The 15992-nt window shown below is 39.4% G+C and overlaps 1 protein-coding gene across 3 annotated transcripts in view; it reads left to right on the forward strand.

Annotated features, from left to right (window-relative positions):
* The window catches only part of KAT6A (lysine acetyltransferase 6A), a 130160-nt gene extending 117296 nt beyond the window's left edge, over positions 1–12864 (forward strand). For all 3 annotated transcript variants that reach the window (XM_059685299.1, XM_059685301.1, XM_059685300.1), the window contains 2 exons: positions 4292–4613; positions 7512–12864. In XM_059685299.1, the coding sequence (XP_059541282.1) occupies positions 4292–4613; positions 7512–10183 (2994 nt within the window). In that variant the 3' untranslated portion in view covers positions 10184–12864. The remainder of the gene's footprint in view (positions 1–4291; positions 4614–7511) is intronic.
* Positions 12865–15992: the final 3128 nt, after the last annotated feature.

The raw sequence follows: 15992 nt of genomic DNA on the forward strand, positions 1-15992 counted from the left end.
TCCCCACTGGCAAGTGGACATCCCCCAAGGGCTCCTGGGCTGCCAGAGGTATGTCTGACTGCCAGCTCAGGCCCAATCCCCCGGGGAGTGGGCCTAAGCCAGCAGGTGGTCATCCCCCGAGGGGTCCCAGACTGCGAGAGGGCACAGGTCAGGCTGAGGGACCCCCTTCCCCCCCCCGAGCGCACAAATTTTTGTGCACCGGGCCTCTAGTCAGTATATATACAAGGGTACTTACTATCAATATGACTTTCCACTGTTGTTAACCTCCATCACCTGGCATGAGCTTGTGTTTGTCAGGTTTCTCCACTGTAAAGGTATTCCCTTTTTTCCTTTCTGTAGTCTTTGGAGGAAATCTGTCTACAACCCCCACTTGAGGTATGGGGAGTAATACTTTACTCTTTAAGAGCAGAATACCTATGTTTATTTAGAATCCTGCTTGGGATATTTATTCATTCTCCACATTTATTTATTTGTTTATTTGTTTATACATTTATTTATATCGCTTTGGACTCATAGATATTTACTTTATACTTTGAGTTATATTCCAATACTACTACTTTATTTTGTTGCTCAAATTCTTCTAGCTTTGGATATTGGGAACTCTTTTCATTTTATTCCTGTGTTTCTTTAACATACATGCCTTCACCTTTGTGAAGGTTTTTGTTTTGTTTTGAGCACTTTTTACTTTCTGGTACTAAAAGATGTTTCAGGTTCAACTTGTATATTTCATGCTCCAATATATTATTTCTCCAAAAAGCAAGGTCATGTTTAACTTAGTTTGAAAATTGTATTTTTAACTAGTAGGATTAGTAAATTTGAAGTGGAGAAAAAGTGAACTCTTGAATAATTCTACTATTCATTATGTGATCCTGAAGAATATATCTTTGCCATTTTATAAAATAAAACTGGGCTATTTGTTTGTGTAAAAAAGGAATATTATAATAGGCAGTGATATCATGTACAAAGCACTTTGGAAGTTCTTGAAGAAACTCACTTGACTGAGAGTCATAGACTGTATTTTACAACCATTTCTATACTGACTGCATGTGTAACCTTAAGTCCTGTAACCTTTCTTGTCTCTATAGAATGAGGGAATTGGCTTAGTTGCATCACCTTTGTTTTGTGCTATTGTGTGCAAAATTGTGACTAATGTGCCAAATTCCACATTTATTTTATTACTTTTGAAATGCTTCACTAACATCAGATAAATACCTGTCAGCTCCACATTTCTGCATTCCAATAAACTCCATGGATAGTGCATGAAATGGCATACTGAAGGTTCTGCTGATAGTTCTGTTGACCTTCATAGTAGAGCTATGAGACAAACAGAAAGTGTTTATTCCTTTTTTTCTCTTGAGGAAAAGAGAAGTTGAGGGACTAATGACTATGTCATTTTAGTAATGAAATAGACATCTCTATGGTGTTTAAGTCACTATTTTTTTTAAATTAAATCTTTATTCAGATTATTACAGTTATTCCTTTTTTTCTCCCCATAGCTCCCCTCCAACTGGTCCCCACCCCACCCTCTGCCCTTACCCCCCCCCCCCCGCCTCATCCATAGGTGTACAATTTTTGTCCAGTCTCTTCCCGCACCTCCCACACCCCTTTTCCCCCCGAGAATAGTCAGTCCACTCCCTTTCTATGCCCCTAATTCTGTTATATTCACCAGTTTATTCTGTTCATCAGATTTTTTATTCACTTGATTTTTAGATTCACTTGTTGGTAGATGTGTATTTGTTGTTCATAATTTGTATCTTTACCTTTTTCTTCTTCTTCCTCTTCTTAAAAGATACCTTTCAACATTTCATATGATACTGGTTTGGTGGTGATGAACTCCTTTAGCTTTTCCTTATCTGTGAAGCTCTTTATCTAGCCTTCAATTCTGAATGACAGCTTTGCTGGGTAAAGTAATCTTGGTTGTAGGTTCTTGGCATTCATCACTTTGAATATTTCTTGCCACTCCCTTCTGGCCTGCATAGTTTCTGTTGAGAAATCAGCTGACAGTCGTATGGGTACTCCCTTGTAGGTAACTGACTGTCTTTCTCTTGCTGCTTTTAAGACTCTCTCTTTGTCTTTTGCTCTTGGCATTTTAATTATGATGTGTCGTGGTGCGGTCCTCTTTGGATTCCTTTTGTTTGGGGTTCTCTGTGCTTCCTGGACTTGTACGTGTATTTCTTTCACCAGGTAGGGGAAGTTTTCTGTCATTATTTCTTCAAATAGGTTTTCAATATCTTGCTTTCTCTCTTCTTCTGGCACCCCTATAATTCGGATGTTGGTACGCTTGAAGTTGCCCCAGAGACTTCCTACACTATCTTCATATTTTTGGATTCTTTTTGCTTTTTGCTTTTCCGGTTGGGTGATTTTTGCTTCTTCGTATTTCAAATCTTTGACTTGATTCTTGCGATCCTCTAGTCTGCTGTTGGATCTCTGTATAATATTCTTTATTTCAGTCAGTGTATGCTTAATTTCTAGTTGGTCCTTTTTCATATCCTCGAGGGTCTCACTAGATTTCTTGAGGGTCTCACTAAATTTATCGGCGGTTTCTAGAAAATTCTTGAAAAACCTTATAACCGTGGTTTTGAACTCTATATCCAGTAGTTTGCTTTCCTCCTTTTCTGTCATTTGTGACCTGTTTCTTTGTCTCCACATTTTGGCTGCTTCCCTGTGTTGATAGGGTGGCTTTCTGTGCTAGGTGTCCTATAGGGCCCAGTGGCTCAGCCTCCCCAGTTACCTGAGGTGGACACACTTGGTGCACCCCTTTGTGGGCTGTGTGCACAGTCTTGTTGTAGTTAAGCCTTGATTGTTGTAGGTATCACTGGGAGGAATTGACCTCCAGGCCAATTGGCTGTGAGAATCAGCTGTGTCTGCAATGGGAGAACTTCTGTGCTGGAGACACCCTTCTGGGGCAAGACTTGCTTCAGTGGGGTTTTGGTGCTCACTGAGTCTGCCCCCTGAGTGTGTCCCTTCTGGATCTGAGGAGTTGTAATCTGGATGGCCCCACTCTGACCACTGGGTACACTGGCACTTGGATCTGTAAGAAGGTGCTAATTTAGCCTCTGCCTGAGGCTACCCAGCAGGAGCTATGGAGAGATCTGCAGATTTCTCTTCTTTGTTTGGGATTTGGAGGTGCCCACATGAGGCCCAGCTGTGAAGCACTTCAAACTGCTGTAGGGTCTTGGGCCTTCTTTTGGAAGTTCTGGGTCTCTCTGACCCAGCTGCAGTTTGTTAGGTAATTTTAGATTGCAAAGGACCAGGGCATTCATATGCAAAAGCCTCTGCACACAGCTTGGGTGGGGTGGGGTCTCAGGGAATTAACAGGACAGAGCAAACAGCTAAGGCGGATCCTCAGTCCTACCCTAAGAGGCCCCGGGTCTCAGCTTCCGGAGGTAATCGCTGCAAACACCTCTGAGAGAAAGCTGCCCTCGAGTTCCACCCGCTGCCAGACAGCTCAGTTTCTCCCTGTATGAGTCTGGGTCCCCAAAGACTCGCCCAGAACTGGAGTTCAGAGCAGGAGCTGTGTCTCCCTCCCGATTGAAAAAGACAGTCACGTCCTCAGTTGCCAGCCCTTTACGCATGCGCCTTTGTACCTCTGCACTTTATTTCCGCGCCTCCTCTGAGTCTCAGTGTGCTTTTCTCTTTCCTTCTAGTTGTACAATTTCCACTCAACCAGCCTTCCTGTGGTTCTGGATGATGTCCGTTTTGTCTTTTAGTTGTATTTTTGAAGTGGTTGTGCGAGGCGGCAATTTCAGTTGTTTACCTATGCTGCCATCTTGGTTTCTCCTCTAAGTCACTCTTAAGGAGGGAATTATAATATCTGCCCTTTGGGGCCTGCGTGACCATTCTTTTACAAAGTTGTATTCATTTATCCAACATCTGTGTATCCATGATACATTATGTATAGTATCTTACTATGGTATTTTGAAATAATATTTAAAATCTATTTTGAGCTCAGGCTAGTGTGGCTCAGTTGGTTGGGTGTTGTTCCATGCACCGAAAGATTGGCGGTTCAATTCCCAGTCAGGGCACATGCCCAGGTTGATAGCTCCATCTCTGGTAGGAGACATATAGGAAGCAGCTGATCGGTGTTTCCCTCTCACATTGATGTTTCTTTCTCTTTCCCTTTCCTTTCCTCTCTATTAATAAAAATTCTTTAAAATGTAAATATATTTTGGTAAATAGCATCCTCATTTTATGTGTGCTAATTCTATTAGGCTTAAAAACTATTAATCATATTATAAACAGAAATGATAGTGTTCATTACTGTTAATAAAATTACTTCTCTTTTAAACAGAAACCAATTCTTCACCGAAGGAGGAGAGTCCGAAAACGCAAACACCACAATAGCAGTGTGGTCACCGAAACTATTTCTGAGACTACAGAAGTTTTAGACGAACCTTTTGAAGACTCTGACTCTGAGAGGCCGATGCCAAGGTTAGAACCCACCTTTGAGATTGATGAAGAAGAAGAGGAAGAGGATGAAAATGAACTATTCTCTAGAGGATACTTCCATCGGTTGTCCTCACAGAATGTTCTCAGGTGTCGATCCTCTTCTAAGAGGAAGTCGAAAGATGAAGATGATGATGACGATGATGAAGAGTCAGATGATGCTGATGGTATGTTTTACAAAACTTTTGCTTATTGTATTTTTATTGTCTTTAGAATACAGCAGTGATAGCTGTAAACCCTTCAATAAAAAGGCTGAAAAACGAACACAGCCTACTAAGTAACTAATGGATGACTTGGTAATCTCTAAAAAGTTGTATCAAGTGTATTCATCCTCATTTAGTCCTCTGTCCTTTTAAAGTGTGTGTGTGTGTGTGTTGTTTTTTTTTTTCTAGTTTCCCCTGGGACCTATTGCTGTTTCTGCAGAAAATTCTTTTTCTGCCGAATCCTTTTTTGTTCATTATCTGAAACTTTAGTTAATAGGTGGACTAGACTTAGTGTCAGGAAGATATTTAAGTAATAACTCTTTACTAGAATGTGCTCTCTGTAGATTTAGTCTGTTTCGCTTACTGAAGTGTACTGAGTGTTTAATATAGGTACTCAATAAATAGTTAACAAATGCTAAGAAGACGGTTCTTAAATAAGATCAGATTCATGTAAATTGAACTTACTTCAGATCTGTTCAGGAATCCTTCCTGAATCATGTCTTTAAGTGTCTTGCTCAATTAGTAGTACATTTCTTTTTTTTATTGTTTTATTGCTTAAAGTATTACAAAGGGTATTACATATGTGTCCTTTTTTTTTAGTAGTACATTTCTAATAAAAATGGTAACAGCACTTCAAAATATGGTATAGCTAAACATTCAGTGATTTACTTTTAAAACACCCTTATTGTTATTTCCTCTTTAAAAATGAAGAAATGGGCTCATACATTAGTATGAGCTGGGTCACACACTAGTCATTTGCATCCTTGCCTCAGTTTTTCCAGAGCATCATGCAGTGTTTGTTTTGCATGGGGGTCAAACTGAGCTTTTTGAATTTGAAGGAATCTAGTTGAACATAGATATAAATGTATAGCTTTTATGGATTAACTAGTTGAGCTTTTTATTCTTTTAAAATAAATTCACTCAGTTTCTTTTTTTACTTCTTTTTTTTAGTGGTCTTCTTTTCTGAAGAGGAGAACCCCTTTTTTTAAAATTTAAATTCTTTATTGTTGAAAGTATTACATATGTCTCCTTCCCCCCTCCCAGCACAAGACCTCACCTAAATTCACTCAGTTTCAAATCTAGTGGATAACATTCATTTTCTCCATGCTCATATATTTATACAATACTTGTTTTTAAAGATGACAACTTTCTTTTAAAAAAAAAAATATTTTTATTGATTTCAGACCGGAAAGGAGAAGGAGAGAGATAGAAACACCAATGATGAGAGAGAATCATTGATTGGCTGCCTCCCTGCATGCCCCTACTGGGGACCAAATCTGCAACTCAGGCATGTGCCCTTGATCAGAATCAAACCCGGGACTCCTCAGTCCACAGGCCCAAGTTCTAGCCACTGAGCAAAACCAACCAGGGCTACAATAAATACTTTTAATAAAATGACAAGATGACTGATTTTTTGCTTTGGTAATGATTTTCCAGAGTTTTGTTATAAGTAGGAAATATATATAAGTAGGAAACTTATTTTTTAAATTTGGCACATTAGTAAAATTATAACTTGTATCATTATAAGCTAAAATAGTATCCTCTAAGTTTATGTTGAGTTGGACAAATTTTCTTTGTTTTCAAATTATTTTTTATTAACTACACCTTTTTAGTTGCAGAGCTCTCCCCTGCAAATCATGTTCTTGCCTTGGTTTTCTTCCCTTTAAAAATTAATGGGAAATGTTCTCTAGCTGGTTTGGCTCAGTGGATAGAGCTGCAGACGGAAGGGTCTCGGGTTCAGTTCTGGTTGCAGGCTTGAGGCAACCAATCAATGTGTCTCTCTCGCATCAATGTTTCTCTCTCTCTCCCTTCTACTCTCTCTAAAAATCAATGGAAAAAATACCCTCAAGTGAGGATTAAATAAATAAATGGAAAAGGAAATGGACTTAATGCCACACCAAAAATGTTAAGATGGGGACTTTTATATACTATGCATATTTTACAATTTCTTAAAAGGAACAAATTAATTGTGAAGAAAATAATGCTAAAATAAAATTTATTTTTAATAAACCATTGTTATTGGTGCTTCAGCTTTTTTTTTTTTAGGTCAGTATTTGTCTAGGATTAAATGTTTTGCAGCTATTCCCATACAAACACAACATTTATTTTGTAGCATTGCTCAATCATGGCTCATGAAATTAACTTAAGTAATGATTTTGTGGAAAATAAGACAATCAGAGAATATAAATTGCAATCAGAAAAAAAGCCCTGGCTGGGTGGCTCAGTTAGTTGGAGTATTGTCCCATACACCAATGGGTTTCAGGTTCAATTCCTGGTCAGGTTGTGGGTCATGGTGCATGCAGGAGGCAACTTATTGATGTTTCTCCCTCTCTCCCTCCGCTCTCTGTCTTCCTCCCTCCCTACCACTCTCCCTCTCTCTCCCTCTCCCACTCTCTTTCTAAAATCAATGAAACATGTCCTCAGGTGAGGATTACAAAAAAAACAAAGATATGAGCTGATTTATAACTTACATAATAAACATAATTTGTCTAAAGTAGTTGTAATAACTACTTTGTATTTGCACCTTTATAAAGCTCATCTCCATTTTATAAATGATAAAACTGAATTAGAGGAACTTTCCCAAGCTATACAGTTGGCAGTGATAAACTTGAACTGGTTTTAGCTAGTGGGTGGTAACAGAATGTTGACTAGGATTCTTTCACTGTTCTGCCAATTTACCTTATAACTTTGAAGATGTCACTAATTAGGCTTCTTCTTTAGATTCTTAACTAGACAATAAAGATAATCAAGTTTGTGGTGATTAATGAAATTATTTCTGTTGTATATGCTGGTCTCAGAAAAAGGTATTAAAAAACATAAGATCTTATAACCTGTTTTTATTTTTTTATCCCTCCTGTACAGACACTCCTATCCTAAAGCCAGTACCTGTCTTGAGAAAATGTGATGTGAAGGATTCTCCACATGAGCCAGATACATCCACACCTATGAAAAAGAAAAAGGGATGGCCCAAAGGCAAGAGCCGCAAACCAATCCACTGGAAGAAAAGACCTGGTCGCAAGCCAGGATTTAAGTTGAATCGGGAAATCATGCCCGTTTCTTCTACTCATGAATGCATTGTTGAGCCCATTGTCCCCATTCTTAAACCTGGACGTAAACTCAGAATTCAAGAGCATGAAGAAACTGTTGAATCAAAGGAAGACTTACCTTTAGCCGAAGAAAGGAAGGAAGATGAGGAGATGCATGTGGAAGCAGAAGAGGTTGAAGAGGGAGAAGAAGAAGATACAACCAGCAGTGAAGTTAGAGCAATTTCTCCAGTGGATAGCAACAGTCCCGAGATGGAAATGAAAGAACCTGAGGTAGAGGAGGAAGAAGAGAAACCCCGTGTCTCAGAAGAGCAGAGGCAATCTGAGGAAGAGCAACAAGAACTGGAAGAACAGGAGCAAGAGGAAGAGGATGAAGTGGCTATAGAGACAAACCAGAATGAAGACCATGATGCAGATGATGAAGATGACGGTCATCTAGAATCTACAAAGAAAAAAGAACTAGAGGAGCAGTCCATTAGAGAAGATGTCAAAGAGGGTCCTGGTAGTCAGGAGTCTTTTTTAGATACGAATATGCAGAACAGTAGGGAGAATATAAAGGATAAAGAGGAAACAGAACCAGATTCTGAAGAAGAACAGACTTCCCATGAAACATCCGTGATATCAGAGCATATGCCAGGGTCTGAGGATGATCATGAAGAAGACTCAAACTCTAAAGAAGAATTAATTGAGTTAAAAGAGGAAGACGAAATTCCCCATAGTGAACTGGATCTGGAAACTGTGCAAGCAGTACAGTCCTTGACTCAAGAAGAAAGCAATGAGCATGAGGGTGCCTACCAGGACTGTGAAGAGACACTTGCAGCTTGTCAGACGCTGCAGAGTTACACCCAAGCTGATGAAGACCCTCAGATGTCAATGGTTGAAGACTGTCATGCTTCTGAACACAATAGTCCAATATCTTCTGTTCAGTCTCATCCCAGTCAGTCAGTCCGTTCAGTCAGCAGTCCCAATGTGCCTGCCCTTGAAAGTGGTTACACCCAGATCAGCCCAGAACAAGGATCCCTGTCCGCCCCCTCTATGCAGAACATGGAGACCAGCCCCATGATGGATGTGCCTTCCGTATCAGACCACTCTCAGCAGGTGGTGGACAGTGGCTTCAGTGATCTGGGCAGCATTGAGAGCACCACAGAAAACTATGAGAACCCTAGCAGTTATGATTCCACGATGGGCGGCAGCATTTGTGGGAATAACTCTTCCCAGAGCAGCTGCTCCTATGGTGGGTTATCGTCCTCCAGCAGCCTCACCCAGAACAGTTGTGTTGTCACTCAGCAGATGGCAAACATGGGCAACAGCTGCAGTATGATGCAGCAGAACAATGTCCAGCCTGCTGCCAACTGCAACATCAAGTCACCTCAGAGCTGTGTGGTGGAGCGGCCTCCCAGTAACCAGCAGCCGCCACCGCCGCCACCAGCGCAGCAGCAGCAGCAGCAGCAGCAACAGCAACCAGCACCTCAGCCTCCACCACCCCAGCAGCAGCAACAGCAGCAGCAACAGCAGCCGCCGCCGCCACCTCAGCCCCAGCAGCCTCAACCCCCACCGCCACCTCAACAGCAGCCGCCCCTGTCACAGTGTAGTATGAATAACAGTTTCACTCCAGCGCCTATGATCATGGAGATACCAGAATCTGGAAGCACTGGGAACATCAGTATCTATGAGAGGATTCCCGGGGATTTTGGTGCCGGCAGCTACTCTCAACCGTCAGCCACCTTCAGTTTAGCCAAGTTACAGCAGCTGACTAACACCATTATGGACCCTCATGCCATGCCTTATAGCCATTCTCCTGCTGTGACTTCCTATGCAACCAGTGTTTCTTTGTCTAATACAGGGCTGGCTCAGCTAGCTCCATCTCATCCATTAGCTGGGACCCCTCAAGCACAAGCCACCATGACGCCACCCCCAAACTTGGCATCTACCACCATGAACCTCACGTCACCTCTGCTACAGTGCAACATGTCTGCTACCAACATTGGTATTCCTCACACTCAGAGGTTGCAAGGGCAAATGCCGGTCAAGGGGCACATTTCCATTCGCTCCAAATCTGCACCACTGCCCTCTGCAGCTGCTCACCAGCAGCAGCTGTATGGCCGCAGTCCACCAGCGGTTGCCATGCAGGCTGGCCCTCGTGCATTAGCCGTTCAGCGTGGCATGAACATGGGGGTTAATTTAATGCCAACCCCTACCTATAATGTTAATTCCATGAATATGAACACCTTGAATGCCATGAACAGCTATCGAATGACACAACCCATGATGAACAGCAGTTACCATAGTAACCCTGCCTACATGAACCAGACAGCACAGTATCCTATGCAGATGCAGATGGGGATGATGGGGAGCCAGGCCTATACCCAGCAGCCTATGCAGCCAAACCCTCATGGAAACATGATGTACACTGGCCCCTCCCATCACAGCTACATGAATGCTGCTGGTGTGCCCAAGCAGTCACTCAATGGACCTTACATGAGAAGATGAGCAAGATGAACTTGCAATTAAAAACTTAAATATATATAAATAAAGGAACCTTTTATACTGACAAACCAGAGAAAAATGGACCTTTTTTTTCCAGTTAAAATATTGCTGTAGATTTAGAGGAATTTTTCTTTGGTTTATTTTATTTTTTAAAAAACCTGGTCTTCTCTTTTTTGGGGGTTCATTTTGTTCTGGGTTTTGGTTTTCTTCATAATCTTGAACATTTTACAATAGAACTCATCTAAAAATGGATTTGGGGATAGGGGAAACATGCACAAAAATCTTTTCATAATTAAAAAGAGCCTTACTTTCTTTACATACCACATGGACAGAATTTGTGTAAAGTGAAATATCTTGATTTTATTTGAAGATGTATGTTTCCCTTCACTGTTTGCAGCTCCCAGTGTTGTCATTTTTAAATGTTATATATACATCTCAAGGGTTAACCAGACCCTTTCCTCTGAACCCAACTTTTCATTTCCTACTTCATTCCAGCAGGAGGCACTTATGGGAGACTCGGATGGGGACATGGAGAACAACCCAAGCTCCTTAAACTTATTATTATTGTTAATATTATTATTATTATTATTAATAAAGTGAGGCAGGAAAATGCTTCTCCTCTTAAAATCCCCTCCACTCCCTACACACACACGCACACACACACACCTCTTGAAACGTTTCCCCCAAAATGTTTCTTTTTAGATGGACTTCATTGAAATGTTTGACTTTCTTAAATCAAGTGTAATATAATTTTTTTTACTATACCCGCTTAGCACTCAGAGACACACAAATACTGTAAGTCTCAATTAACAGCAGAATCTCAGAGGAAAGCTGTTTGCAATCCTAAATTAGCCTTGGAAGAATAGAGATGGTCAATTAACAATCAAAAAGAGGAAATTAACCTCTCGTTTTTTTTTACCACCTGGTGAATCAGCCATAAAAGCCCACGTTCCACGCAACCTCTTGTTTTTAGTATGTACTTTGAGATGCTAAGGGTCTTGATTCCTGAGCCTTTGACTCTGATTAAACTCAAACAACAGTCCCTAGTGATTAGCCTCTTACATTCTTACAGTGTTGATGGATGACTGTTTCAGTGATTTGAAAATAACCTGGCAAACCTTTGACACTGTTTATGTTGGAAGAGATGACAGAATGTGTGTTGTAAGGGAGATCATGGTGTGAGTTTTATAGCTACTTAAATGATACATACCTCCGGTCTTCATTTGTCTTTTGAGATCCTGAGTTCATCCCCTGTGAATCAGTGCGCTAGCTGCTCACCTGTGAGTGGCTGAAGAGAAGAAAGATAAACCAACCACCAGCATAGCAGGGCAAATCTGGACAGCAGGGTTTTAGCAGGCTCCTATGTTATTCCCAATTCCATTCTCTTTTGTGCAGCCAGTTTGCCCATTCTCTTCCTGTTACTTGCTCCAGGGATAGGTAAAAAAATCTATATATCTATATATATATATATTCCATCATTGGAAGATGGAAATTATTATACCACTTGGTATGTGCAGTCAAATATCCAAAAGGGGGAAGTACTGCTTAAAGAAATACCTATAAGCATTAAATTCTCTCCTTTATTTGTATATTTTATATAGATAAATTTTGAAGTACTAATTAGGCATTACATTTTTCAAATGCACAGGTTTGTTGGTTTTTTTAATACATTTTAATTGACTTTCTCAATTAAATGTGTTACATAGAAAAAGGCAGAATTCCACATCCTAGCGCTATCAATTCTGAGCATGTACAAGGCTGTGTAGGACCCAGTTTCTCTGTATATACTATTCCAGTTCTCAAGCATCTATGTAGAAAGTGCACTGTTCTGCCCTCTCCCTATCTTCAGCTATGTCATTGCTTCCTGGTTGGGGTGGGGTTGGGGTGGGTCGGGAGGGAAGTATATTGGGAGGAGGGTGGTGGGTCAAGGCAGAAGGAGAAGCTGTTGCAATGAGGGCCGTGAATTCAGTTTCTGTTGGTTTGCGATTGTGTTTGGTTTTGTTTCTTTCTTAAAAAAAAAAAAAAAAAGATTCAATCAGGCAGCTCCCTTTTTCCACAAGCCTTTTTGTGACTAGAACTATTGTAGAGAAAATGTTCTTTTCTATATTATAAAAGAAATTATCCAACACAGTAATATTGGTACCTGTCATTTTTTCACTTCTGTTTTAAAAAAAATGTATTTTTAGCAAAATAACTTGGGTAATCTTCTAAAAAAGAAATTTAAAAAACTCACTGTTAGTGACTTTGATGCCTTTTAAAATAAGAGCTTTTTCATTTCATTCCATCTTTAAAATTTTTTATCTTTGTTGTAGAATATTAAAAACTATTTTAAGAAAGATAAAAATTCTCTTTAAAGAGATCTCTAGAGTGTGTGAATAGAGCTCCAGATGCCTCTAAAAGCCGCATGTACAAATGAAGCTAACTAAGTCTATTCCTGTCTGTTTATATTTGCTTTTCCTGTTTTGTAACTTCTTTGTACTTTGTTCATGGTGACTTGTAAGCTAAGGGGAAGGGGTGCCAGGATGCCTTTGTATTTCTCCATGTCATGCGCTCCTGGGCCAGTTGGTCTCCCTTCCTCTCCTTGTATGTAATATCACTTTTTCCCCCTTTCTAGCAAGTACTTTCAAAAGAACTCTGTACATTTTAACATAAAAAAAAAATAAATTATGTTGAGCCATTTTGGATGTCTGTCTTGCATGTGGAATTTTTCTCCCTTCCAAATATTTCAAACTCCAGTTCTTTTTCAACACACAACAGCCTTTTCATGTTCCTCATTATATAGCAATATAAGTTCATGACTTTTGCTTTGAAATCCAGCAAAATATATATATTTAATGCCAACAAATATAGATGGTTTTTCTTTTCCAAAGAAAATGGTATTATAACCTCATCTTGATTTTTTTAGGTTAATCCATTTGAAAACCTTGTAAAGGGATTGTGATTTACCCAGCCTTAAAAAATACAGCCCTAACTGGTTTGGCTCAATGGATAGAGAATTAGCCTGCAGACCAAAGGGTCCTGGGTTTGATTCTGGTCAAGGACACGAACCTTGGTTGCAGGCTCCTCCCTGGCCTGGCCCGACCCGTGTAGGAGGCAAGCCAATCAGTGTGTTTCTCTCACATAGATATTTCTGTCTTTCCCTCTCCCTTCCGCTCTCTCTAAAAATTAATTGAAAAATATCCTCAGGTGAGGATTTAAAAAAAAAGGAAAAAAGAAAGAAATACAGTTGCAGTGACCAAGTACCTCCTAGATGTGAAACAGTGGTGGTTTTTTTTCTCATTTCTGTTTACTTGATTATGTAATTTAGGGAGGTTTGCCACAAATCAAGGTCCTGAACATTAAAGATCTTTTTGTTATTGTTATTTTCTTGGTTATTTTACTTGCCTCTCATCATTTAGAATTTTGAATATAAGGCAGATTTCAGGAAATTCTATTTAACTTTGGAAAGTTGACAGCCTCAGGGTGGAGAGGTGAAACGGCTGCAAGTTTTAATGGCCTCCAAACTTTATCTGCTACCCTTTCACACTGAGAAGAATTCAGGAATTGTACACGAGTAGTATCTATAGCAGAAGTTTGTTCTAACCCTCATGCCATTAAAGTTTTAGGTCATAAAGTTGTCACCCAGAATAGGTTTGTTTCCCTTGATTTCTTTGCTTGCTTAAGTAACCATGATTTGGACCCAAGACTGTCGTGGTACTATGCAAGTATTAGTGTAGTGTCTCAAAAACATACTTGCTGCCTTTGCTACTATAAATTACCTGCTATAAGTGAATTCAACATACAGCAATTTTGATTTTTTGACAAAGGAGATAATGTGACCAAAGACTGTATTATAGATTTATTTGAAGTGTAGCACCCTCACTATATATTAAATTAAAAATATAATTTGAGTAATATACTTCCATTTGAAGCCAACTCATGAGTGATGTGAGTAGAGAAGGAGCTCTTATTTCTTTATTGCCTTTGGCCTTTTCACTCTGAATCAAAGGGTAGGTGTGAGAGGAAAGTGGTAATACACTAGAATCAGCGGTCGGCAAACTTATTAGTCAACAGAGCCAAGTATCAACAGTACAATAATTGAAATTTCTTTTGAGAGCCAAATTTTTTAAACTATATAGGTAGGTACATTGTTATTAACTTAATTAGGGTACTCCTAAGGCTTAGGAAGAGCCACACTGAAGGGGCCAAAGAGCCGCATGTGGCTCGTGAGCCTCAGTTTGCTGACCACGGCACTAGCTGAATGATACATTGCTGAGACTTGTCATGCATTTAGTAACTAGGGTTCCAGGAATTATATTCCTATAAGGCCTCTCCAAGCATGGCATTCTTTGTAGCATAGTGACAATATCTATTCACCAAAAAGCCAGTGTCTGTCAGGTCGACAATTCTAGCTCTTTAGGTGAGAATTACTGTTTCAGGTTCTCCGTTGCAGCCTGGGCAGTTTGTGATAGTTTTTGTCCTTGCTTTTTCACAATATACAGGATATGGGTCGATGATAACGGGAAGGCATTGTGAAAAGAGCATGCATGCAAAAAGCATGCAATCAAAAGCTGACAATCCCCAAAACAAAACCCAACTCATTTCCTAATAAATCCCTGTTAAGGGGCTGGATAGGTTTGTTATGTAAGTTGGTGTGGTTACATAATGCAACACAGACCCGTGGATGTTCTTTCCAGAGTGTCAGCTACAAATTGGACCTAATTGAGATTCCTTGCTATATCGATAGGAGCCTAAATACTAATATTGGTATATGGATTATATAAAACCTCAAAAAAGTGGTAGGTATAATTTTTGCTTGAAATAAGGAAAGCCCTGGAGTATAATGGACTGTGGTTTTTTTTGAGATCTTTTCAAATACTAGACATAAATAGTAATAGGGAGTTGTTTTCCTATGACTTGTGAGAAACTTTTTGAGTGTGGGTATACATTATTGTTAGCAAGAAAAAATGTTCTAACATTTAATTCTTTACTAAATATTTCTGAAAGCCACATTTAAGCAACATTCAAAAATATTAAATGCTTTCTGGGTGACGTGTTCATTTTTAACAATTTTTAGTTTATACATGCACAGGATCAGCAAAGACAAGCAAGTGACCTGAGAGATAAGCTACTTGCCTGTGCTTAAAGAACTGTAGTGCAGGGTACAGCTCATTAGGATTCCTATGAATATGCATTGAAAATTTGGCATTGTTGTTAGGAAACACAAGCCATTCAGATTACCGCTCGAGTTATTTAAAAATTGGCCCTAAAGAGCTTTTGGGGGGCTCCAGAATCTCCTATTTTTGAAATTTTCTTTTAAAACATTTTAATTGGGATCCTAAGTTTAAAGTCTTTTGTGACAAGTAAAGAAAAACATTTATACATAAAACTTCTTTGTTAGGACTGAGGCTCTTCCCCATGTGCAAGTTCTAATTGTTTAATTGATGTATTACATTTTTTAAATTGGTTGATTTAAATTTATTTTTTTAATTTCTTTTTAAAAGGAAGTTTTAAAAGCAGTTATATAGTCAGTTATGTCAAAAGGATTGTTGTTGACCATAGTTTTCCAGTGAAAATGAAAACAGTTATAGATTGACTAGGAAACAGTGATGGCTTTACTGCTAGAATCTCTTGCAAAGTAGAATAATTACATGATTTTTAAAAAGTCTGTCCAGCTCCTGTTTAAGGAAGATAACTAGAATTGACTAGAACTCCTAACTTGACATCGCCAAAAGGTTCTTGATTGAAAGTGTAATCTGAAAACTGAGTAACATGGAATGTAGCAAGAACAACTTTAGAGAGCCAAGGGAATAATGCTATTGAAAATTACAAA

This window comes from Myotis daubentonii, chromosome 2 (assembly GCF_963259705.1).
Source record: "Myotis daubentonii chromosome 2, mMyoDau2.1, whole genome shotgun sequence".
Lineage (NCBI taxonomy): Eukaryota > Metazoa > Chordata > Mammalia > Chiroptera > Vespertilionidae > Myotis > Myotis daubentonii.